At 42.5% G+C, this 26,188-nt stretch overlaps 2 protein-coding genes across 3 annotated transcripts; both read left to right on the forward strand.

Moving 5' to 3' along the window:
* Window positions 1-1,261: 1,261 nt before the first annotated feature.
* On the forward strand, window positions 1,262-11,648 carry LOC110526009 (F-box only protein 21). Of its 2 annotated transcripts, none has more exons than XM_021606586.2 (12): window positions 1,262-1,505; window positions 3,321-3,456; window positions 3,757-3,866; window positions 4,154-4,275; window positions 4,671-4,817; window positions 5,114-5,250; window positions 7,734-7,870; window positions 8,094-8,273; window positions 8,506-8,638; window positions 8,931-9,121; window positions 9,402-9,559; window positions 10,072-11,648. In XM_021606586.2, exons 1-12 carry the CDS (start codon window positions 1,279-1,281, stop codon window positions 10,347-10,349), a joined length of 1,956 nt encoding a protein of 651 aa, XP_021462261.1. In that variant the 5' UTR covers window positions 1,262-1,278; the 3' UTR covers window positions 10,350-11,648. The 2 variants fall into 2 exon arrangements, with proteins under 2 accessions (XP_021462261.1, XP_036836061.1); XM_036980166.1 differs by having other exon boundaries at window positions 3,772-3,866.
* A 375-nt stretch (window positions 11,649-12,023) lies between these two features.
* Window positions 12,024-25,770, forward strand: LOC110526012 (calcineurin B homologous protein 3). Its single transcript, XM_021606590.2, has 8 exons — window positions 12,024-12,266; window positions 20,459-20,528; window positions 21,488-21,568; window positions 21,849-21,988; window positions 22,429-22,490; window positions 22,690-22,797; window positions 23,460-23,507; window positions 25,410-25,770. Exons 1-8 carry the CDS (start codon window positions 12,203-12,205, stop codon window positions 25,491-25,493), a joined length of 657 nt encoding a protein of 218 aa, XP_021462265.1. The 5' UTR covers window positions 12,024-12,202; the 3' UTR covers window positions 25,494-25,770.
* Window positions 25,771-26,188: the final 418 nt, after the last annotated feature.

Here is a 26,188-nt window from a genome sequence, read left to right on the forward strand (position 1 = left end):
GCTTTGTGATGGCCACTCTAATACCTTGACATTGTTGTCCTTAAGCCATTTTGCCACAACTTTGGAAGTATGCTTGGGGTCATTGTCCATTTGGAAGACCCATAAGCGACCAAGCTTTAAGTTCATGACTGAGGTCTTGAAATGTTGCTTCATTATATCTACATCATTTTCCTCCTCATGATGCCATCTATTTTGTGAAGTGCACCAGTCCCTCCTGCAGCAAAGCACCCTCACAACATGATGCGGCCACCCCGTGCTTCACGGTTGGGATGGTGTTCTTCGGCTTGCAAGCTTCCCCCTTTTTCCTCCAAACATAACGAAGGTCATTAGGGCCAACAGATTCTATTTTTGTTTCATCAGACCAGAGGACATTTCTCCAAAAAGTACGATCTTTGTCCCCATGTGCAGTGTCAAACCGTAGTCTGTTTTTTTTTTAATCGCGGTTTTGGAGCAGCGGCTTCTTCTTAGCTGAGCAGCCTTTCAGGTTGTGTTGATATAGGACTCGTTTTACTGTGGATATAGGTACTTTTGTACCTGTTTCCTCCAGCATCTTCACAAGGTCCTTTGCTGTTGTTCTGGGATTGATTTGCACTTTTCGCACCAAAGTATGTTAATCTCTAGGAGACAGAACGCATCTCCTTCCTGAGTGGTATTTTATTTATTTTATTTTATTTATTTCACCTTTATTTAACCAGGTAGGCAAGTTGAGAACAAGTTCTCATTTACAATTGCGACCTGGCCAAGATAAAGCAAAGCAGTTCGACAGATACAACGACACAGAGTTACACATGGAGTAAAACAAACATACAGTCAATAATACAGTATAAACAAGTCTATATACGATGTGAGCAAATGAGGTGGGAAGGGAGGTAAAGGCAAAAAAAGGCCATGTATGACGGCTGTGTGGTCCCATGCTGTTTTTACTTGCGTACTATTGTTTGTACAGATGAACGTGGTACCTTCAGGTGTTTGGAAATTGCTCCCAAGAATGACCCAGACTTGTGGAGGTCTACAATTTTTTTTATGAGATCTTGGCTGATTTCTTTTGATTTTTGAACTACTAATCACTACTGTATACAGCATATATTTGTCCTGCTGCTAACAACATGTATTTTATTTTATAAAATACTAATTTACTGTATAATATAAATATATTAAATTCGTTTTTTTTATTCAGTCATTCCCCTCTCCTCGGTTTTGGGTTATCTCGAAGTTCAGCCCCCTGCGCCAGAAAGGGGCGTAGCTTGTACAATGAGGTAACCGGAGTAAACAGTAAAGATGGCGACATCTGGAGCAGGAGGAGAGGGGTACTCCGGCCTGAACGGGATCGTTTCCGAGACAGAACACAAAATAATGACAGACCTACCGGCCGAGTTACTCGAGTACATCTTATGCTTCCCTGTCCTCAAGCATGTCGACATTTGCAACGTTTCCTGCAGCTGCAAGCGGTTACACGACGTTTGCCACGGCAGGGGGAAGGTCTGGGGACACCAGTACAAACTCAGGTGAACTGAGCTTGCTTGCATAATCCCACGAGCTAGCTAGAGACGTAGCTATCTAATGCTAGATGGCATCTAAATCGCAGTTGCCCCTCTAAAATACGAAATTATTTCTAGCACATATCCGTCATAGCGAGCTACTGTCGCAAGGGAGCTGTCAAACGGCCGTTGACATTCTGCTGATGCACCAAATTCGACATCACGCAAAGTAACGTTAATAGCTAGCTAACTAACGTTATGTATCCAGCCTAGCTAGGTAGCTACCATGTCCAGGGGCTTATATAAGAAGCTACTAAAATATCTAGGTCACAATTAACCATTTCACAATTATTGCCTTGCACATAATCGTGCCTCTGAGGACAGACATTAAAGTTGTGTGACCTTGAATGCTTGGAAATTGTGATTGAGGTCTTGTGCAGTTCTTGCCAAAAATCAGTTGGCTTGCTGGTAGTTTTTTTCTCTGACTGAGTCCCCTGTATGGTTAAAGTTATGGCAAACCACTGCTGATTTTGAATCTATTGGAATAATTATTTGTAAGCCAGCCACTTGTTACTTCATAGTAATTAGACCTTAAATAAATGTTTAGTGTTATTCTGTACCATGCAAGTGATGGGCTAATAGTAAACTTAGCAAAAAAGAAATGTCCTTTCACTGATATTTGTGTTTATTTTCAGCAAACCTAAGATGTGTAAAATATTTGTATGAACATAACCAACAAATTCAACAAATGAGACAAACTGAACAAGTTCCACAGATATGTGACTAACAGAACTGGAATGTGTCCCTGAACAAAGGGGGGTAAAAATCAAAAGTAACAGTCAGTATCTGGTGTGGCCACCAGCTGCATTAATTACTGCAGTGCATCTCCTCATGGACTGCACCAGATTTGCCCATTCTTGCTGTGAAATGTTACCCCAGTCTTCTACAAAGGCACCTGCAAGTTCCCGGACATTTCTGGGGGGAATGGCCCTAGCCTTCACCCTCTGATCCAACACATCCCAGACGTGCTCAATGGGATTGAGATCTGGGCTCTTTGCTGGCCATGGCAGAACACTGACATTCCTGTCTTGCAGGAAATCACGCACAGAACAAACAGTATGGCTGGTGGCATTGTCATGCTGGAGGGTCATGTCAGGATGAGCCTGCAGGAAGGGTACCACATGAGGGAGGAAGATGTCTTCCCTGTAACACACAGCGTTGAGATTGCCTGCAATGACAACAAGCTCAGTCCGATAATGCTGTGACACACCGTCCCAGACCATGACGGACCCTCCACCTCCAAATCGATCCCTCTCCAGAGTACAGGCCTCGATGTAATGCTCATTCCTTCAACGGTAAACATGAATCCGACCATCACCCCTGGTGAGACAAAACCGCGACTCGTCAGTGAAGAGCACTTTTTACCAGGCCTGTCTGGTCCAGCGACGGCAGGTTTGTGCCCATATGCGACATTGTTGCTGGTGATGTCTGGTGAGGACAGAACTACAAGCCCTCAGTCCGCCTCTCTCAGCCTATTGTGGACAGTCTGACCACTGATGAAGGGATTGTGTGTTCCTGGTGTAACTCAGGCAGCTGTTATTGCCATTCTGTACCTATTATTTGGGTTATTGCCATTCTGTACCTGTTATTTGGATTTTTACGAATTATCTTTGAAAGACAGGGTCCTGGAAAAGGGACGTTTCTTATTTTGCTGAGTTTATGAATTTGCACCCAACATCCATTAGCCTACTACTTGTTCACTGAACTCAACTCTCTACTAATCTGACACGTACAATGAAATTCACTGTATCTGACTGCAATCTCTTTTCCTACACTCCCCAGATGGCCAAGATTGCAGAAGCATTACCGCCAGAATGAGTGTTGCGATTGGCTGAAAGAATACAGAACGCGACACACTGTTGGTCTACAAATACGACGAACAGTTGTATCCATCTCAAAGAGATTTTTCACGGAAGTTGTAAGTAATGACATTAGCAGTAAGCTGTCATGGTTATTGCCATTCTGACTTAGCCAGGCTAGTTTGTGGAGACTGAACTAGTGTTACTAACATTGTAAGAACTTGTAAAGAAGTTAGTGACAGTCGTCTCTTGGCCATACTAATCCACCACATCATGGTGTCTGTGATTTAGCTGCTGTGCGCAACAGCGCACGTGATCATGCGTTTTTGTGTGTGTGTGTGTGTGTGTGTGTGTGTGTGTGTGTGTGTGTGCGAGGTTGGCTGGCCTGGTTAGCACTAACCCAGAGATCTGTAACACAGCCTTGCGTTGGCCAGGTGCTGGGGGACAGCTTTGCTGAGATTGAGTCCCTCGGGGCCCCTGAGCACTTCTGTGAAGACGAGCTGCTTTCCATACTGAACTCAGATAGGAGGTAAGAGCCATGTCTACACTCCAGTCCAGCACAAAAATCTGTCATTGGTTCTGTTTTATGTGTTAATGCTCCCTGGAGCTTTGTTTTATGTCCATTGTAACAATCTTTTTTTCTCCATCTCTTCTCTCCCTCTCTTGCCTTCTCCATCACTCTCTCTCCCTATTAATCTCTCTCATTTTCACCTTGCTTGCCTTCTCTCACCTTTTATCTTTCTTGTGCCTTCTGTCTCTTTCTTTCTTGTGCCTTATCTCTTTCCATCCCTCCTCACTCTCATCCCACTCCCACAGGAAAAGCCTGACACTGAAGTACTATGCAAAGAAAATCCTTTATTTCCTTCGCCAGCAGAACATTCTGAGGAGTTTAAAGATGTTTCTGGAGCAGCCTGCAGAGCAGCAGTCAGCACTAGAGGGTGAGTCATGAATATGGTGTACTTACTGTAGTACATGTGGAGTGGGCCTATTCATACACTGCATTTATATGTATCATACTCTCATGACTTGTATTCAGTGTAGGCCTAAATTAAGTAAGGCAGACAGCTGAACATGGGCCTAGCCATACTTATTATTATTATTATTATTATTATTATTACTATTATTATTATTATTATTATTATAATACTGAGTGTTTGGAGAAGAAAAAAAACAATGGCCGTTTTCCCTCCATTGTGGTTTTTGAAGTCCTATGATTGCATCACCGTTTGCATTAAAATCCATATAGAGATAGTGTTAATAACAAAGCCATAAAGAAATGTAGTGTATAACCATGTGTTTTTACAGTCCTCTATTGTCTCCTCTCCTGCTGTAGGAGCTGTGCTGGTGGACCAGTATTGTAACCCCCTGGCAGATGTGTCGTTGGACGGTATATCCTCCCAGCTGGAGGAGATCACTGACAAGGTCAAGAAGATGCTGCGGATGAAGAATTCCTCTCATCCAAGCCTGAGGGTCACACAAGGTTGGTCTGAGCTGGAGAGAAACACATGTTGGAATGTTCTGTTTGTCTCTCAGGAATTAATACAAAGAGCTAATATAAAGTCAAGCATTGTCAGACCTCAAAAGTAGTCTAATGTCGATTTTCGTGCATTTTCACGTCGACAAATTTAGATTTTGTAGTTAACTATCAAAGTTCACTATTATCTAACCTAGGAGCTTGTGAGTGTATTACATTGTACCATTGTATTTGACCTTAGTGCATTCTCAGCACCGTTCTTTGCTAATACTTAACGATGTGATCCTTTGTGTTCTGTCTAGGTGACTGCTTTGCTGTGGAGGACTTTGAGCTCGAGAGGCAGGTGGTGGTTGCCCTCAATGCTGTTTTGTACGAGCAGCTTCAGTACAAGGGCAACGAGTGTGATTACTACAATCCTCTCAACTCTTACATACACCAGGTAGGTGCTTTCATCGAGAGGCTATAGAGGTCTTGGATGGTGATTTACATTTGTGTCATTTAGCAGACACTCTTTTCCAGAGCGACTTACAGTTAGTGCATTCATCTTAAGATAGCCAGGTGGGACAACCCCATATCACAGTTATAGCAAGTAAATTCTTCCTCAATGAAGTGTCTTTCAGCAAAGCCAGAGCTAGTAAGGGGGAAAATAGTTAAGTACGAGTGTTAGTTTACTAAATGCTTCTTTTTGTGGGGATGCGAGGGGGGGGTTCTGTGTGAGTATTGAAGATACTCTTTGAAGAGGTAGGGTTTCAGATGTTTTCAGTCCTAGCTTCAGGGGGATGTTGGTTCCACCATTATCGTGCCAGGACAGAGAAGAGTTTGGACTGGGCTGAGCGGGAGCTGCCCTCTCGTAGGGGTGGGAGGGCCAAGAGACCAGAGGTGGCACAACAGAATACTTGGGTTGGGGTGTAGGGTTAGAGCCTGACGGTAGGGAGGGGAAGTTCATTTTGCTGCTCCATAGGCATGTACTACGGTCTAGTAGTGGATGCGAACTTCGATTGGAAACTAGTGCAGTGTGCAAAGGAGTGGGGTGACATGGGAGAATTTGGGAAAGTTGACACCAGATGGTGCTGCAGCGCTCTGGATTAGTTGCAAGGGTTTGATGGCACAAGCGTGGAGCCCAACCAACAGCGAATTGCAGTAGTCCAGACGGGATGTGACAAGTGCCTGGATTAGGACCTGCGCCGCTTCCTGTGTGAGGTAGGGTTGTAGAATAGTGGTCACCAACCTTTTAAAAAATGTTTACTTTTTTTCTCCCCAATTTCGTGATATCAAATTGGTAGTTACAGTCTTGTCCCATCCCTGCGACTCGGGAGAGGTGAGGGTCGAGAGCCATTGCGTCCTCCCCGAAACACGACCCAGCCAAGTCGCACTGCTTCTTGACACACTGCTTGCTTAACCCGGAAGCCAACAGCACCAATGTGTCAGAGGAAACACCATACAACTGGCAACCGTGTCAGCGTGCATGCGCACAGGAGTCGCTAGAGCGCAATGGGACAAGGACATCCCGGCCGGCCTAACCCAAACGACACTGGGACAATTCTACGTCGCTTCTTGGGTCTCCTAGTCGTGGCCGGCTGCGGCACAGCCCAGGATCGAACCCGGATCTGTAGTGACGCCCTAAGCACTGCAGTGCCTTAGACCGCTGCGCCACTCGGGAGTCCCCCGGTCATCAATCAGTCAGTGCATGTCGCCACCTGGGTGTCAGAAGGGGGAAAGGAGAAAAGTAATTGAGTGTCATCCGTATAGCAATGATGGGAGAGACCATGTGAGGATATGATGGAGCCGAGTAACTTGGTGTATAGGGAGAAGAGGAGAGTGCCTAGAACCGAGCCCTGGGGGAGACCAGTAGTGAGAGTACGTGGTGCAGACACAGATCCTCTCCACGTCACCTGGTAGAAGCGGCCTGCCAGGTAGGATTCATGAGTGTACAGAGCCTGAGACGCCCAGCGCTGAGAAGGTGGAGAGGAGGATCTGATAGTTCAGTGTCAAATGCAGCAGATAGATTTAGGAGGATGAGAACAGAGGAAAGAGAGTCAACTTTGGCAGTGCAGAGAGCCTCCGTAGTACAGAGAAAAGCAGTCACAGTTGAGTGACCCATCTTGAAGCCTAACTGGTTATAGTCAAGAACAGAATTCTGAGAGAGATAGCGAGGGAGTTAGTCAGAGACAGAATGCTCTGACTAAGAAAAGAAAGAAGGGATACCGGTCAGAGGGGTCAAGTGTTGGTTTCTCGTGGAGGGGAGAGACTCAGGACATTTTGAAGTCAAAGGGTCGGGGACAGTGGTCAGGAATGGGAGAAGTTCATGATCAAACGCTGCCGGAGTCCAGGAATTCCACTGGGTTGTGCATGCAGGGTACACTAAATTAGAAGGATTGCAGCCAAGGGGTGGGGAGCGTCTGTAAAGCCTACACAGAGAGGAGCAAACTGGGATAGAAAAAAGCGCATAGTTGCCGAAGCTACAAAAGAGCAAAATGAGATCATCTGAAAATAACTAGGTAAGATACTCCTGGTTGACGTGTCAACAATCATCTGCGAATTATGAGCAGTCAGCAGTGCACACACTAAGTAGGCTACTGGGAAGACAGGCAGCACTTAAAGTAGATGGCCTTAGCTAGCAAGAAGACCGTACTAGACAACAACAGATTAAGACAAAAATTATACTTATCCGTCCTAGAGATACAAGGAGTCCTCCAGCTAGAGCTATAGATGTTATCCTCGGCCTGTAAGTGTCTCAGAGTAGGATTGCTGAACTTCCTAGATCAGCACTCCTACTTTGAGTCTTTTTGAATATGGGCCCTTTATTATTTAAATAAAGTGAGTCTATTGATACTGTTATCCTCACCTTTTAATGGACAAAGTGGCTCTTTGAACTCTAAGTGGCTCTTCCTTACAGTCCCATGTCTTCTATTCCCTACCTAGGTGTTGCTCCGCCGGACAGGCATTCCCATCAGCCTGTCTGTCCTGTACATGACCCTGGCCAGGAAACTGGGGGTTCAGCTAGAGCCCGTAAACTTCCCCAATCACTTCCTGCTTCGCTGGTGCCAGCATCAAAGAGGGTAAGGGCCAGAGTGTGAGAGGAAGTGAACATAAGGCATATACTTTAATGATCAGCCTTTAGTTCAGAACTAGTTCATGATTGGGTGAAATGCAGCATTGCTCTCCCAAAATGGCTGGGTTTCAATATACCCAATGTAGCATCGTCTGTGTTGCATACAAAAAATTGCCTCAAAGGTACTTGTTTTTTTACTTGTATTGATAAAGCTACACATCTTATTCCAGGAGTGGGGACATCTATGACTTTGTGTACATTGACGCTTTCGGTAAAGGCAAGCAGCTGACGGCTAAGGAGTGTGAGTACCTCATTGGTCACCAGGTGACTGCAGACTACTACAGTGCCATCAGTACCACAGAAGTGCTGCTAAGGATGGTGGGGAATCTGCTCAACATCGGCAAGCGAGGGTAAGAGTTGTGGACTTAGGGATGTGATTTTTCTTAAACTAATCAATAACTTTTCTGACATCTTCTATCTGTACATCCAAAATCTTATTTTTCCTTATTTTCTATGTTGTCCTCAGGATCTCATCCTTGAGGTAATGTTAGGGTTAGAGTTGGTCAAGAATAAATTCCTACACTCAACTGTCGCTGCTCTGGTATGAAATAACATTGTGTATCACTGTGCTGTGTCATGCAGGGAAGGCAATGAAAAATCCTACCAGCTGCTGAGAGACTCTCTGGATCTCTACCTCACCATCAACCCAGACAACGTTCAATACCTTCTACTACAGGCCAGACTCTACTTCCACCTGGGCATCTGGCCTGAGAAGGTTAGCATGATTTCTCAAGATGGCACATCATGAACATGTAATTGGACCATATGCCTTTTACCCTGGCTTTGATCATGTTCAAAGAGGCAGCACATTTAGATTTTTTTTTTTTTTTTGGGGCAATCCATTTTTGTAAGAAACAATTTGTCTTCTGTCATTTGGCTATTGGTCTGCTTCTCTAACATCCAGGACTAGCTGCCTCTACTTTCTTACTACGGTGCAGAGGACAAGTTTCCCCAACTGATAATGACTGGTGTCTGCTTGATGTCTCACCCCTCCCTTCCTCCTCCAGGTCCTAGACATCCTGCAGCACATCCAGGCGTTGGACCCGTCCCAGCATGGGGCGGTAGGCTATCTGGTGCAGCACACCCTGGAGCACATCCAGCACAAGAAGCACCCGGTGGAGCCAGAGGTGAAGAGACGCAGCGCCCCCGAGCACGTAGAAGTGCAGTACAGCGTAGGCCTGATCATGAAACACAAGAGGTGCGTCTGAGTCCTGACCAGGCAGTCAGTCACTCTATCCACTTCCTTTATTATTTTGGTCTTCTTTCCATCTGTCCAATACTCCACTACACCTTTTCGATAAATGCAGACATTTGTTTTTTAGAGTATCTATTTACTACATTCCCATGAGTTTAAGTTTGTATAGTATTGCCCTGTAGTGTGACTTGGGTGTTTTGTATTGATAAAGCCCATGTGTTACACTGTACCCCATCTCTCTCTTGACACTGAGTGGCTGCCCCCCCTCTCCCCTCATTGCCAGGTCTGGCTACAACTGTGTGATCTATGGCTGGGACCCCAAGTGCACCATGAGCCAGGAGTGGATCACCACAATGAGGGTCCACCAGCTGTCCAGCGGGGCCAACCAGCCATTCTACAACGTCTTAGTGCAGGACGGTACCTGTCGATACGCTGCCCAGGGTACGTCTCCTCTAGACACACTAACATACATTCTCATTGTGTCAAGGCAGTGGTAGTTAGTTAAGAAGGTGCTCTAAGATGTAAGAAACTTGACAAATGTAGTACTTGAAATGCTTATTGAAGAGTTATACATGCTGGATGAGTAGAATACCTATCTGCTAAGGTGTAAGCCTATATGTTTTTGCATTAACACACAGAATATGCAGCTGTCTTGTACAGCAGTGGTTCCCAACCTTTTTCGGTTACTGTTCCACCAACTCAATTTTGCTCTGCTCCGAGTACCCCTGAAGTACCCCCTCATGTGCATTTTACCAGTAGGCCTATGGTCTTATGAGAGACTTCTCAAGTACCCCCTGTGGATAGACCAAGTACCCCCGGGGGTCCTAGTATCCCTGTTTGGGAACTACTGTTGTACAGTAACTTGCCTCCACTCAGTTTAAGATTTGATGTCACATGATACGATACTTAAAAAAAAAAAAAGTATCTTTCCGCCTCTTTCTCCCATCTCCCAGAAAACCTGGAGCCTCATTCCGCTCCTCTGGAGATCGCCCATCCGGAGGTGGGCCGCTATTTCTCAGAGTTCCATGACAGCCACTACGTTGCCAACGAGGAGTTGCAGACACGCTACCCAGAGGACATGGCAGAGACCCTGGGCACCGTACGGGACCTCTACCACAGACTGACGCCCTCCTCAGGGCAGGCCTCAGGGCAACAGGAGAGCCCTAAAGGCACCGGGGGCTCTTCCCAGGACCAGAAGAGCCAGGAGAACCAGGAAGCTATGCCCATGTAGCTTAGCGTCCACTACTTCTCTGCCCTTTCCAAAACAACCCCTAGCCCGTACCACCTAGGCACCTGTGTAGATCTGAAAGGATTGGATGGGTATAAACAATGTCAGAATTACAACTAGCCTATCATAGGGCATAGTGGAGCTACTACTAGACCCTTCAGCAGGGATAGATTCGGCCGCGAGCCGATTTCTTTTCTTTCTTTTTTTTCTTGAGGAGCTGGAACGTAGTTACAAATCATTTGTAAACTGCAAATTGACCACAAGAAGCCCAACAGATATAATATTTGACTAAAACATAATAATTTCAAACCCTTTCTTACATTTGTATACGATCATATGTTTGGGAATACTTGAACTTATTTCCCAAATTAATATAACTTGGAGGTGATTTCCTGGTGTTTTTACAGTTTTGTATGTCCAACAATGAAAATGCAAAAAAAGATACATAAATATATATTTGGTTGCTCAGAAGGTTTTAATTGGGGGGCCAAATAAAGCCACCTGCAGGCCAAATTCGGCCCGTGGGCCACCAGTTGGGGAACCCTGGGCTAGGGGTTGTTTCTAGATTTTAAGCCCCCTCTCTTCCCCATCCAATTCCTTTACTTGACAACGTCCTGTCCAGAACCATCAGGGCCCCTGTTCACAAACAACTCAGAGTAGATAGTGCTGATCTCGGATCAGGTCATAGCTGTCAGTATAATCGTATTCACTATGATCTAAAATGCTAAACTGATCCTAGATCATCACTCCTAGTCTAAAGTGATTTAGGAATGAGTGCCCTGGAATGCTTCAGTACCTGGATCATGTGCTGTACCACCGATTGCCAACCAACGCCAGTAAAAGCCAAAACCCCTTTTCTCTCCACCTTCAAGAAGATTTACCAAGCTTGTCTCCTTTACTCTCGCTCTCCATCTCAATCTACTTTCTTCACCTTCCGTCAAGTTCTTCCCAGACCTGACCCCTAGGCCATCACCCTCTCTTTTACCTCCACATGAAACACTATCAAAATGAACGTTACAGTATGAAGCAATGTGAAAATTAACATTTCTGTTACAATATCTCTTTCCATCTTACATTATAATAATGATTCATGCACTTACGAAAGGATGACTTTCGAATTTCTAGAACATGTTATACTTTTTTTTTCTGTATATTTCCAAGTAAAACATTGTAGGACTTTTAAGGGCTCACAGATGTGTTGAGCTGTGTAAAAAGAAAACCACTAGGACTACAATGACTTGAAACAGTAGAGTGGTGAGACTGGATGAAATTAAAGGAACAAATAAAATGTTTCAAGGTTTATTTTGGTCGTTCTACTATGTTATTTACAACAAACGTTTGTATTGTCTCTTCAAGAGCGTACTAAAGAATAGACATTCTAGTAGCCTGTGTATTTTTTGACGAAGTAACGTTCTGATGAAATGCAAATTGTGCTGCAGTTGCTATTAATGACTAGTGGTTCATGTTCTAAATGTATGTATGTTCCAAATTTCTTTAAGGACAATTAATTGAATTCATTCTGCATTCACTTCTGGACAAATGTGTTCAGGACCTTGGTAATCCCAGAAGTGACATTTATTGGTCAACTAACTAACAACTACACGCAGAATCTGCCCACGGGAAATTAGGACCTTGGGGATAACAGCAAAGCATCCCTCCCGACAGACCATAATAAAGAGTGCATGTGTTACTAACTTCTTTATGACAGCAGAGGGAATCGCTAGTTGGTAGGGAGCACAGTACAGTAGGAGCGCGAAAAGTCCACATAACTCGTAGATTCACCTGCGGCAAAGATCGTAGTACACTCTTGTAATAATTTCAATGCGCAAGTGTCGCTCTTTTGGGGAAAAAACGCAATGGGAGCCTCGCAGTCTGCGCGCACTGAACATGAGTTCCAAGATCTGGCTGATCGAACTGGATGTAAGTAGCCTGGGCTATATTATGCTCAAACTATAAGTGTTATTCAAATCAAAATGTATTTGTCACGTGCGCCGAATACAACAGGTACTTTACAGTGAAACGCTTATTTACAGGCCCTAACCAACAGTGCATTTTTTTAAAAGTAAAACATTGGTATTTTTGAACAATAGAGAAGTTAGGAAATAAAAAACAGTAAAAAGACTGAATAATAAAAAAGACAGTAAATATTAATAGCGAGGCTATATAAAGGCACTGGTTAGTCGGGCTAATTGAGGTAGTATGTACATGTATGGTTAAAGTGACTATGCACATATGATAAACAGAGAGTAGCAGTATCGTAAAAAAGGGGGTGGTGGGACACAATGCAGATAGTCCGGGTAGCCAATGTGCGGGGGCACCGGTTAGTCAGGCTAATTGAGATAGTATATACATGTAGGTATGGTTAAAGTGGCTATACATACATGATAAACAGAGAGTAACAGCAGCGTAAAAGAGGGGTAGGTGGGGGGGGCGGAGAATGCAAGTAGTTCAGGTAGCCGTTTGATTTCCTGTTCAGGAGTCTTATGGCTTGGGGGGGAAAGCTTTTGAGAAGCCTTTTGGTCCTAGACTTCGCACTCCTGTACCACTTGCCATGCAGTAGTAGGGGTCCTCTGGGGTGGGTGGGGTCCTCTGACACCGCCTGGTGTAGAGGTCCTGGATGGCAGGCAATTTAGCCCCAGTGATGTACTGGGCTGTACATGCTTGGAGTGAATTGGAGTGAGTTTAGGGTTTCTGGGATAATGGTGTTGATGTGAGCCATTACCAGCCTTTCAAAGTACTTCATGGCTACGGATGTGAGTGCTACGGGTCTGTAGTCATTTAGGCAGGTTACCTTAGTGTTCTTGGGAACAGGGACTATGGTGGTCTGCTTAAAACATGTTGGTATTACAGACTCAATCAGGGACATGTTGAAAATGTCAGTGAAGACAACTGCCAGTTGGTCAGCACATGCCCGGAGCTGGTATTTCGTCTGGCCCTGCGGCCTTGTGAATGTTGAGCTGTTTAAAGGTCTTACTCACATTGGCTACGTAGAGCGTGATCACACAGTTGTCCGGAACAGCTGATGCTCTCATGCATGCCTCAGTGTTGCTTGCCTCGAAGCGAGCATAGAAGTGATTTAGCTCGTCTGGTAGGTTCGTGTCACCGACTGTGCTTCCCTTTGTAGCCTGTAATAGTTTGCAAGCCCTGCCACATCCGACAAGCGTTGGAGCCGGTGTAGTATGATTCAGTCTTAGCCCTGTATTGGTGCTTTGCCTGTTAGATGGTTCGTCGGAGGGCATAGCAGGATTTCTTATAAGCTTCCGGGTTATAGTCCCGCACCTTGAAAGTGGCAGCTCTACTTTTTAGCTCAGTGCAAATGTTGCCTGTAATCCATGGCCTCTGGTTGGGGTGTGTTTGTATAGTCAGGTTGGGGACGACGTCCTTGATGCACTTATTGATTACACTGGGGCGGCAGGGTAGCCTAGTGGTTAGAGCATTGGACTAGTAGGTTGCAAGTTCAAATCCCCGAGCTGACAAGGTACAAATCTGTCGTTCTGCCCCTGAACAGGAAGTTAACCCACAGTTCCTAGGCCGTCATTGTAAATAAGAATTAGTTCTTAACTGACTTGCCTAGTTAAATAAAGGTAAAATAAAAAAATAAAAATTATCAAATGCACACAAAAAACGAATTTGATCTTGTCGCGAAAATAAATAGCTTATCCTTAGATGAAGGGACAAATAGCATAAATGCCTCAATTTCATAGTTCAAACTGGAATTATAAATTGCTTTGTAGTGAGTCTTCCCGAAGAGCATACAATAAGACACTGTATTGTAGCTGTTTTCACATGAATAGACAATAGTTGGATTGTCCTGTCATTCCATTAAACATCTAAGAGTGGTAGGCTACTCCTTCCAAAAAGCTTAAAGGACAGATGGACAACTGTTTATTTAACAAGTTGAATTGAATGTCATGCTACTTGACAATATGGTGCCATGTATGGTGAATTTCCAATTGGAGTAGAATTTGTGATGATTTAGAGTGCAGTATTACTGTAAATTATGTAACTCAAATCCATTGACAGTCAAATATCACACTATTTTTGGAAGTGACAAGGGTAAAAAAATATATGTTTTTTAAAAGTGGGTTAATTACTCATTTGTGATAGGATGATGTTCTGCCAATTTGGTCTGTTGCAACATTGATCTGTGCTTGGAACATTGATCTGTTCATTCTCATCAGCTGGCTTCTGTTATAAATGGGAGAACTGTGCTTCCTCCTCCCTCAGTGTAGAAGGATGAGAGAGGTCAATCAAGACAAAGCAATACTCTGATTTCCAATGTTCAACATAAAATGTTTAGATTGTAATAAGTGTAATAACTTAATACAGCATGTTGGTTATCCAGAGTGTGATAACTCCTAAAGTAAGATAATGGTGAAAAAACGCATTATGCAGCTGAATGGTATGCAAGTATTTGAACTGAAGTTCATAACCATGTCTTCCCTGAGTGCTGCTTCCATGGCATTTGTGGGGAAGCTTGTGTTTTTCACTGATCCTGAAAGCTATACAGGTGTGGTTTCGGACCCAGGAAGGTTCAACCATGCTGGGCAGGTTCCAGGTGAGAGGCCAGACAAAACACCTGGCCCTCCAGGTTGGGGGTTGGGCGTGGGGCTAACAACCCCACCCAGTAGAAACCACCATGTTACAGAAACTGCAACAACTTCCAAAATTCAGGAAACTCTTGCCAATCTGTAGGCACTTTGACGGCTTTAGATGAAAGCCATACCCTGGAAATCGGGAGCTCGTTGAGGAGTTTTCTAGGGCCCATAACTACAGTCCGTCTTGGGAGTATGGAACGTCTGCACCATGTTTGAAACTTCAAAAACAGCTCAAGTTATCAGAGAGATAGACAAGTACAATGTGGACATCCCGTGTGTAAGTGAAAGCAGATGGACTGGTTAAGGGCGCAAGGTGACAAGTGATGGCTCAACAATTTTCTTCTCAGGAAAGGACGATGCCCACCCCAGTGGTTTAGCTCTCATTGTTAGCGAAACAACTGCCAAATCTCTCTTGGAATGGGAACCCATTAGTGACCAGCTTATCAGAGCAATATTCAACTGCAAGGTCACCATCCTGCAGTGCTATGCCCCCACCAACGAGACAGAGGAAGAGGACAAGGATGACTGGTATGAGAAGCTACTGCAAGCAGTATCCAATGTCCCACAATACAATGTGTTCCTGATAACTGGAGATATGAATGCGAAGGTTGGAGCCGATAACACCGACTATGAGCAGGCCATGGGGCAACACGGCTGTGGGACCGTCAATAACAACGGTGAAAGGCTTGCCGACTTCTTCCTCAATAACAGCTGTGTGATTGGTGGCACACTCTTCCCTCACAAAGACATCCATAAATTAACATAAAGATCCCCAGATGTTCACACTGTCAACAAAATCGACCACATCAATGTCAACGAGACTTGCCAAAGATCTCTATAGGATGTCAAGGTCCACCACCAGATGTCAACAGCAACCACTACCTGGTGGAAGCTGTGAGCCACGAATGCTGTAAAACAAGGGTGGTAAATATTCAACATCAACACCTTGCCTGAGATAAAGAAAGCGTTTACCATCGAGCTAAGACATTGCTTCAGTTCATTAGCCAAAGCAGAAGATGAATACCAGAGGGGTATAATACTTAAATTTGATCCAGTTTGCTACAGCATGAAAGTAATCCTGCACCAAAAGTAAATGTGAATTATTATGTGGATTATTATAATTAATGGACATTTTTGTAGGGGTTGATATGTTTTCTTTTATACATTCGTAAGGGAAAATCAAGTCTGTAATTTACAATTAGACATTTCTAACTTCAGAAGCCTTTTTAAACCTCAAATACAATAACAATTTAAAAATGTCTTGCATTGCTGGAAAGTCATCCTGCAATAGGGTGATCAAATTAAGATCCTACATCTGTACAAAGCAGGATCAAATAGTTAGCCTGCTAACTTGATAAACAACCAGAAATAACTATTGAATTTCTGAGGGGTATACTACAAAGCAGTTAGCCAGGTATATATTCTGAAATATATATATTTTTTTGAAAGATAAGCTTGAAATGGGTATGGTTTATTTGACTAAACAACCAAAAACTCATACCTACGTTTAGCATTCTACAGTTGGCCAAATTACAATTGTTGAATGCAAAGTCACCTAGGCTGATGGACGAGCACAGTAGCAACGGTCATCAAAATTGTTAAAATGTTTTACAAACTATTTTAATAAATGCAACAGTTGAACAATCAAACAATGGATGAAGATACTCCAAACTACAATGTTTTTAATCCAGCAGATATTGACTGTGTTATAGCACATAAAACATTTTACTGGCACGGACAAATAATGAATCAGGGTTGAAGGATTTTGGTGGGAATTCAGGTATTTAATTTATTGTCAAATGTCACCTTTTCTTTCTTAGAATAAACTAATATAAACATTTTCAAATGGTAAATCAGGTATTTTGTAAATATTGTGTGTTAAAATAAATACAATTATACATGCATAATTTGCATAAATACACTGGGTGTACAGTATTTGCATATACAGTGCATTTAGAAAGTAGTCAGAGCCCTTCCCTTTTTCCACATTTTGTTACGTTAGTCTTATTCTAAAATTGATTAAATAAAACATTTTCCTCAGCAATCTACACACAATACCTCATAATGACAAATAAAAATTAGGATTTTAGATTTTTTTTTGCAAATGTATTTATTATTTACATAAGTATTCAGACCCTTTGCTATGAAAATCGAAATGTCGGGAAACAGGGTGCATCCTGTTTCCATTTATCATTCTTGAGTTTTTTCTACAACTTTATTGGGGTCCACTTCTGGTAAATTAAATTGATTGGACATGATTTGGAAAGCAACACACCTGTCTATATAAGGTCCCACAGTTGACAGTGCATGTAAGAGCAAAAACCAAGCCATGAGGTCGAAGGAATTGTCCGTAGAGCTCTGAGACATGATTGCGTCGAGGCACAGATATGGGGAAGGGTACCAAAACATGTCTGCAGTATTGAAGGTCCCCAAGAACATAGTGGCTTCCATCATTCTTAATTGGAAGAACTTTGGAACCAGCAAGACTCTTCCTAGAGCTGGCCGCTCGGCCAAACTGAGCAATTGGGGGAGAAGGGCCCTCTGAGTTCCTCTGTGGAGATGGGAGAACCTTCCTGAAGGACAACCAGCTCTGCAGCACTCCACCAATCAGGCCTTTATGGCAGAGTGGACAGACGGAATCCACTCTTCAGTAAAAGGCAAATGACAGACCTCTTAGAGTTTGCCAAAAGGCACCTAAAGGACTCTCAGACAATGAGAAACAAGATTCTCTGGTCTGATGAAACAAGATTGAACTCTTTGGCCTGAATGCCAAGCGTCACGCCTGGAGAAAACCTGGCACCATCCCTATGGTGAAGGATGGTGGTGGCAGCATCATGCTGTGGGGATGTATTTCAGCGGAAGGGACTGGGAGACTAGTCAGGATCGAGGTAAAGATGAATGGAGCAAAGTACAGAGAGATCCTTGATGAAAACCTGCTCCAGAGCGCTCAGGACCTCAGACTGGGGCAAAGGTTCACCTTCCAACAGCACAACGATCCTAAGCACACAGCCAAGGCAATGCAGGAGTAGCTTTGGGACAAGTCTCTGAATGTCCTTGAGTGGCCCAGCCAGAGCCCGGACTTAAACCTGATCGAACATCTCTGGAGAGACCTGAAAATAGCTGTGCAGCGACGCTCCCTATCCAACCTGACAGAGCTTGAGAGGATCTGCAAAGATGAATGGGAGAAACTCCCCAAATACAGGTGTGCCAAGCTTGTAGTGTTATACCCAAGAAGACTCAAGGCTGTAATCGCTGCCAAACGTTCTTCAACAAAGTATTGAGTAAAGGGTCTGAATACTTATAAAAGACTGAAATGTCACATTTACATAAGTTAGCAAAAATGTCTAAACCCCTTTTTTTGCTTTGTCATTATGGGGTATTGTGTGTAGATGATTAGGGAAAAAAATGATTTAATCCATTTTAGAATAAGGCTGTAACGTAACAAAATGTGGAAAATTAAAGGGGTCTGAATACTTTCCGAATGCAATGTATTCATACATTAACATAAATGGGTGGAACTGGGCTGAAACCACCAAAAACTTGCTCTGTCTAGGCCTATCTGCACTAACCTGCACTGTCTAGACTGCCTCATTAATGACTGTTGTTGTCACATTCTTTACATTGTTTGTGAGATCAGACATAATATCACTATAATCAGTGTTCATTTTTGGAAGTTACTTTCATTTCAGAGCATCTAATTTGTAAACATTTCAACTCTATTAAATTATTACTTTTTTCAATTCAACAAAACAAAAACCCATCAAAATAAAGTTATCTTTTTTGTGATGTTAGTGTAGAGACGATACGTTAAAAAGGTAGACTCAGCAGTGTGACATAGATGCAGAAAGTAAATAGCATAGTGGGTCAATTTCTGCAAAAACTGACCCCGTTTCACTGTGCTACCTGGGCGACACACTCATGTAATGTCTCACAAATACCTATAGGTCTAGGCCTTGTCTGATAAATACTGATACTACTATAGCAACATGTCTGATAAATACTGATACTACTATAGCAACATGTCTGATAAATACTGATACTACTATAGCAACATGTCCTTTGTTTAAGTCATTCCACACACAAGCCCATGCCTGAGAGGCTTGAGGATTTAGCAATTCAAGGATTTTTATTATCTGCTTGAAAACATGACTAACAAATCTGTTATCCTTCCTGTGATTACATTGTTGCAGTAATTGCACTGATACCTCTGTTCACAAACATGGATTAAGAGTTGAGCCATGAGCTTGCAGTGCAAAGTCAAGGTTGGCTGAATACAGATGCAACTCAAAGGGTTGAGAGGGAAAACAGAAGAGTCTGAAATGCAATACGCAATATTGCTGTATTGCTGCATACACACCACCCACGTAAGTCTATAAACCTGCCTGTGCAATAGTTTAGTGTGTGGCATTGTTCTGTGTGGTTGCTGAAGCATTCACCTTCAGTAGTTGTTGCTACTGCAAACATGAATCTTGTTAAGGGCATTTCCATGTCCCATAAGCACTAACGTGAAGTTCATAGGAGCACATCAAATTTGGTGTCAAATTAAAGCTAAGAGTCTATATTTTGTTTTTTATTAAGGCATATATAAATTCTTTAACTATTTTCCATCCTAAAAATGTAGAATAAGGCACTGATTTCTGGTCAAACAGATGGAAAAGGGGTCTTGGCAAACAGAACAAGTCTTAATTCGGAGTAGATATTTAACAGAATTTTTGGAAAATGTGATCACAAAAAAAACTGAGGGAGATTTTACCCTTAATGTTATCAAATCTGCACTGTCATTTGAGTAAATGTGTTTTTGTAAAAATGTCAGTAGAAATTGATAAAAGTAGTAGTCCTTGTGCATATGGTTTAACTTTTCAATCAATGGTTTTTGTTTAGCATACTTTTAAAGTGAAAAATAGAGTCTCGCCGTCATTCTATTACCATTAAATTATTCTTATGTGCTTTCAACAAGCACTGTGAGGGCAAAGCACGTTCCACCTTTGAGGAGAAGTCAAAATAAGCACCATTGTATGCAAAGTTTGCACGCAAAGTAAAATATCACAATCTGTGGTTCTTTAACTGTATCTTGCAACCATAACATTAAAATGTTGTGCAAATATCTGTGATCCTTTATTTCGAACATTAGCCCACAAAGAAGTCAATAATTCAAAGTTCCCTTTGAAAGCAAATATAATCTCACTAGAGTATGTTTGTTTTTCTATTAGGCCGATTGTGTTTTTTAAAATCATTATGCTGATTGTGTCGTAGGCCTATTGTTGTCACAATTTATCTGTTCTGTACCTTTTTGCACCTGAATCCAAAGTTCATAATTTCTACAGGTAATTTACATGTTTTACACTCCAAAACCAATACATACCATAACAGAAAATATTTGGTAAAGATATCCAGCTAGTCTTGAAGGGTGTGGTATCTAGAAATGGAATACCCTCAAGTTATTATGCCTTTAATAAGTCTTAAGTTGCTAATGCTAATTTACTCCTCCAAACTACTGTGATTGTTTCCATTCAGTTTCCCTGGAGCAGATTGGCAACCTCAACAAGAGATTCAGACAGCTGAGCAAGAATGAGGAGACACTAAGGTAGTGTCACCAACACCATATATTTACAGTACATCATCGGCTGTTACCCATCTCATCTATTCATATACTGTAAAACCATTCTGGAAATATTATGTATTTTGGAATTTACCTTAAAATATGTTACGTAAAATATAGTAGGAGTTCACTTACTGTATTTGTGAATGTACAAAATAGAATGTCACACAAAGAGTACAAGGTCAAAAAATAAATAAAAGCACATCCTCTAAAGAGGGAAAAAGTTTTTGTTGTATTTCAAATGGCTTGTAATTCCACCCCAAAGAATACATTACCGTATTGTATTTTTGGAGTGCCAAAATCCTTTTGACCACTAGTGGGTGCATGGTATTGTTGTTTCTGGCTACATTTGTGCTGTACCAATTTAATTGATATGTAGTAGTAGTAGTACCCCATCAATTAAATGTCTATAGGGGACAGATTGGAATGGAAGCAAGTCTTAAACCTTTAATGGTTGAGTATTTGCCTTTGCCATGTAGTCACTGTATGGAAGCCTTTGTTAAATGCCTCTAGAAGTGTAAGTGCAACATTTGGTATTTTATAACACTTACATTTCTTACACACACACTTACATTTCATATGCTGTAATATGTAAACACATTACCTAGCAGCCAACCTGCTTGCAAAGACCACTTATCCTGGACATTTTCTTGATACCGTTCGTTACAATAAGCCTATACTGGAGACATTTGAAATGAAACAAGTATTTCTAATATGGTATTGTTGTTTCTGGTACATAAACATATGAGGCGTGCCTTGTAAGAGGCTACATTTGTCCTACCTGTTAGTGAGAGGGCTGTATCAATGTAATTGATGCTTGTTGACAGTAACCTTAATATAATACTTGTTAACAGTAACCTTGGCCTTTGGCAAAAGGTGGTAAACATCTCACATGATAATGTAGTAGTTACTAACATATTTTCATGTCATGTTTTCTTTTGCAGTCGACAGGATTTGGCGAGCATCTCTGCTCTAGATAACAATCCACTCCGGGCTCAAATTATTAATGCCTTCTTTGACAAAAGGTGATTATATAGCCGAAGTACAATATTGAAATCTCTTGTTTAATACATACTGTATTTACTGTCATTAACTGTTAAAACAATGTTTTTACACAGAGGACAGTTTTGTTCACGAGGTAGGTAATCAGTGATGCTGTAAAGGCCTTAGTTTTGAAGCATGTTCAACGCAGGGCAGTCTGAGTGAATTCACATATACATGTAACTCTATACCTGTAGCCTTGGTAACCTCACCGGTTAGTCTGGTTTAACCAGACTAATGCCTCTCTGTCTTTACTTGATTTAGAAACCTCCGTCAGAATGAGGCGGGTACGGTCCAGGTGATTGGCTTTGAGGAGTTCCTTATGGTCATGTCTCACTTTCGTCCGGCAGCTATGCACATCACAGAGGAGGAGAGGGAGAAACTGAGGCGGGAAAAACTACGCTGTATGGTTTGGTGATGAGTAGAGTGACTTTTCTGAGACTGGTGTTTGTGCCCAGAGCTAATGCCTAGGCTTTAGCTCAGTGGGCTAGTGTGGTCTTGACTGAGTCATGCAGGCAACATGTTTTATATAAGGGCTATTCTAGATAGAATCATAACATTGATTTAGTTATCTAATCATACTCTAGTGTAGAGTCAAGATTGGGTCTGGAGTAGACCAGCCAGTCTGTCTTGCTCCTACTTATCATGGATGCAGCTCAGAAAGCCAATTCTCATAATCATGACTTCTTCATCCACCCTGATGTGAAATGAGCCATTAGGCCCCTATCCTGCCCCTGGAACCCTTCCCAGTCGATGATGAATAGAAATCATAGTAGAGACCCGTTACTCTCTTTGGGGATAAAATAGTTAGTAAAAATGTCCTATTTTGCTTGTTCGTCTTCAGTTGTGTTCAACATGCATGACACAGACAGTGACGGCACCATCACTCTGGAGGAGTACAGACGGGTAAGGCCTCCCTTTTCTACTCTCTCCCCACCATAATCCTTCATGGGCCCCAGGGCGTGTTTTCACAAAGCATCTCAGAGTAGGAGTGCTGTACTAAAATCAGGTTCGCCCTTGTCCATGTAATATGATTCATTATGATAAAAAAAAGGCAAAACTGATCCTATGTCAGCACACCTGGTGTGCTCTTTTCTTCCTCTAGGCGGTAGAAGAGCTCCTGTCCAAGGCTGGCACAATCGGGCAGGAGACCGCAAAGGCCATTGCAGACGCCGCCATGCTGGAAGTTGCGAGCACCACAAGGGGCAAAATGGTAACGGGGGTTATCACTTAATCACTAATGTTCGTACCCTTAAGACCAAAGAGTTCACAAAGTGCGTAAGATACAACGATAACACAATTGATTACAGTGAACCACACCTTATTTTTAAGTGCAAAGAACTGCTCTACTTTGTACTGCTTTGTGCCGTGCCTAAGAACAACCCGTAGCCGTCTGTTATTCATGATAGTCCACAGGTCCTCATGCCTTATTGCTTAAAGTGGCAAACTGCAGTTCAAACAATAACGTGTGTACAATAAAATACAAAGGACATTTCATGCTGAAACCTTAATATTAAACACCAATGGTTTTCACTAAGTTGATGATTTATATTTCGGATAATTTGTACAGCTTTGTCACTATAATTATTTAATTTTTTAAATCATCTTATTTGATTATTTCATATATTGTACACGTGATAAGGCCACACAGAGAGACATATATTATTAGCCACCCGTGATCATCTGAAGTACCCAAAAGGCCCTAAATGTCATTTTATACAATTCCAAAGAAACCTTGAAAGTTAACTCAATTCTGGTAGTTTACTGGTACATTTGAAAAGTTCCAGTAATATACCCTCCATTTGCAACCCTATGTAAAAATGTATGTAGCAATTGTAGATTTCCCCTTTAAAATTGGGTTACTTTGTTTTTCAGGAACCTGATGAATTCTATGAAGGAATCACTTTTGAAAATTTTCTTCAGGTATGGTTGTATATATAGTACAGTAAACAGTGAGTGTACAAAACATTAGAAACAACTGCTCTTACCATGACAGACTAACCAGGTGAATCCAGGTGAAAAATATGATCCCTTATTGGATGTCACTTGATAAATCCGCTTCAAACAGTGTAGATGAAGGGGAGGAGACAGGTTAAATAAGAATTTTTAAGCCTTGAAACATGGATTGTGTACACAACATGTCCAAAAGTATGTGGACACCTGCTCATCGAACATCTCATTAAAAAAATCATGGGCATTAATATGGAGTTGGTACACCCTTTGCTGCTATAACAGCCTCTACTCTTCTGGGAAGGCTTTCCACTAGATGTTGGAACATTGCTGCAGAGACTTGCTTCCATTTAGGCACAAGAGCATTAATGAGGTTGGGCACTGATGTTAGGCAATTAGGCCTGGCTCGCAGTCTGCGTTCTAATTCATCCCAAAGGTGTTTGATGGGGTTGAGGTCAGGGTTCTGTGCAGGCCAGTCAAGTTCTTCCACACAGATCTCGACAAACCGTGTCTGTATAGACTTCGCTTTGTGCACAGGGGCATTGTCCTGCTGAAAAGGGCCTTCCCCAAACTGTTGCAACAAAGTTGGAAGCACAGAATCGTCTAGAATGCTGTAGCGTTAAGATTTCCCTTCGCTGGAACTAACTATTCTTCCTCCAACAAACTTTACAGTTGACACTAAGCATTGGGGCAGATAGCGCCAAACCCAATCCGTCAGACTGCCAGATGGTGAACTGTGATTCATCACTCCAGAGAACGCTTTTCTACTGCTCCAGAGTCCAATGGAGGCGAGCTTTACACCTCTCCAGCTAACGCTTGGCATTGCGTATTGTAATCTTAGACTTTTGTGCGGATGATCGGCCATGGAAACCAATTTCACGAAGCTCCCAACAAACAGTTCTTGTGCGGACGTTGCTTCGAGAGGCAGTTTGGAACTCGGTAGTGAGTGTTGCAACAGAGGACAGACGATTTTTACGCACTACACGCTTCGGCACTCTGAATGGCACACATGGCAGTCCCGTTCTGTGAGCTTGTGTGGTCTACCACTTTGCGGCTGAGCTATTGTTGCTCCTAGATGTTTCCACTTCACAACAACAGCATTTACAGTTGACAGGGCAGCTCAAGCAGGGCAGAAATTTGACGAACTGACTTGTTAGACAGGTGGCATCCTATGACGGTGTGATGTTGAAAGTCACTGAGCTCTTCAGTAAGGCCATTGTAATGCCAATGTTTGTCTATGGAGTGTGCTTGATTGTATACACCTGTCAGCAACGGGTGTGGTTGAAATATCGGAATCCACTAATTTTAAGGGTTGTCCACATACTTTTGTATATATAGTGTATGTGTGCCATTCAGAGGGTGAATGGGCGAGACAAAATATTTAAGTGTATGGTAGTAGGTGCCAGAACTGTAACGCTGCTTGGTTTTTCACGCTCAGTTTCCCGTGTGTATCAAGAATGGTCCACCACCCAAAAAAACATCCATCCAACTTGACACAACTGTGGGAAGCATTGTCAACATAGGCCAGCATCCCTGTGGAATGCTTTCGACACCAAGGAGGGTTCATGCCCTGACGAATTGAGCCTGTTCTGAGGGAAAAAGGGAGGGTTTGGGTGGGGGAAGAGGTGCAACTCAATATTAGGAAGGTGTTCCTAATGTTTTGTATACTGTGTACAACCTCTTCCCCACTTCACAAGCTATTCAAATTGGCTAATGATATGTTAGTTGAAAAAAGGAAATGCCATTTCACTTTTGAGTTATGCAAAAGAATGCTATTACAACACAGTGGCATTTGGTGTCTTAATATACTGCTATACTTTATATATTGAATACTGCCATATCAGTCTTATATTCCCCTACATTTTCTCCCCGCAGATTCTTAAAACCTTCGATATTGAGACGAGGATGCACGTTCGCTTTTTAAACATGGACACTGCAACCATGCGATGTGGGAAATGAGTCCCCGTCTCCTTTAAAATACATCTGGTACTGATGTTTTTACAGAATGAATCTCTCCGGTCTTCCTCTGAGATGAAGCCAAATACCTTTTTTTTTTTAAACTTATTGATGGGAGATCATAATCCACTGTGATATACAGTGTCTTCAGAAAGTATTCATACCCCTTGACTTTTCCACTGCTCCAGAGTCCAATGGCGGCGAGCTTTGGACTTTTGACATAAATTATATTGTATTGTGTTTAGGCCAGTGACAAGAATGTGACAAGAATGTCAACAATCAATTTTAAATTCAGGCCGTAACACAACAAAATGTGGAAAAAGTCAAGGTGTGTAAACACTTTCTGAAGGCACTGTAAGTGTACAATATTGTCTACATACCGTATGTTGTACATTTTAAAATGACAAACTATGCTGAAGTAAACACATACACCTCCAGTGCCCCAGACGAATCCCTTCATTACCACCCTCCGCACTCTCTCATGTCAGCGTTATGTATACATAACAGTACAGACATTTTGAATGCCTAGAGGTTCACCTGCCATGTGGATCACTGAGAGGACCGGGGTTGGCATCCAGGGTCACTTTTATTCTGGCTCTGTGGGGCACAGTGCATTCCAACAGGGCTTCAGAATACACGGAAGACTCCATTTATTTAGTTCACCAAGCTTCATTATTCCTGTGTCCTTTCAGTGGAGT

Source organism: Oncorhynchus mykiss, chromosome 6 (assembly GCF_013265735.2).
Source record: "Oncorhynchus mykiss isolate Arlee chromosome 6, USDA_OmykA_1.1, whole genome shotgun sequence".
NCBI lineage: Eukaryota > Metazoa > Chordata > Actinopteri > Salmoniformes > Salmonidae > Oncorhynchus > Oncorhynchus mykiss.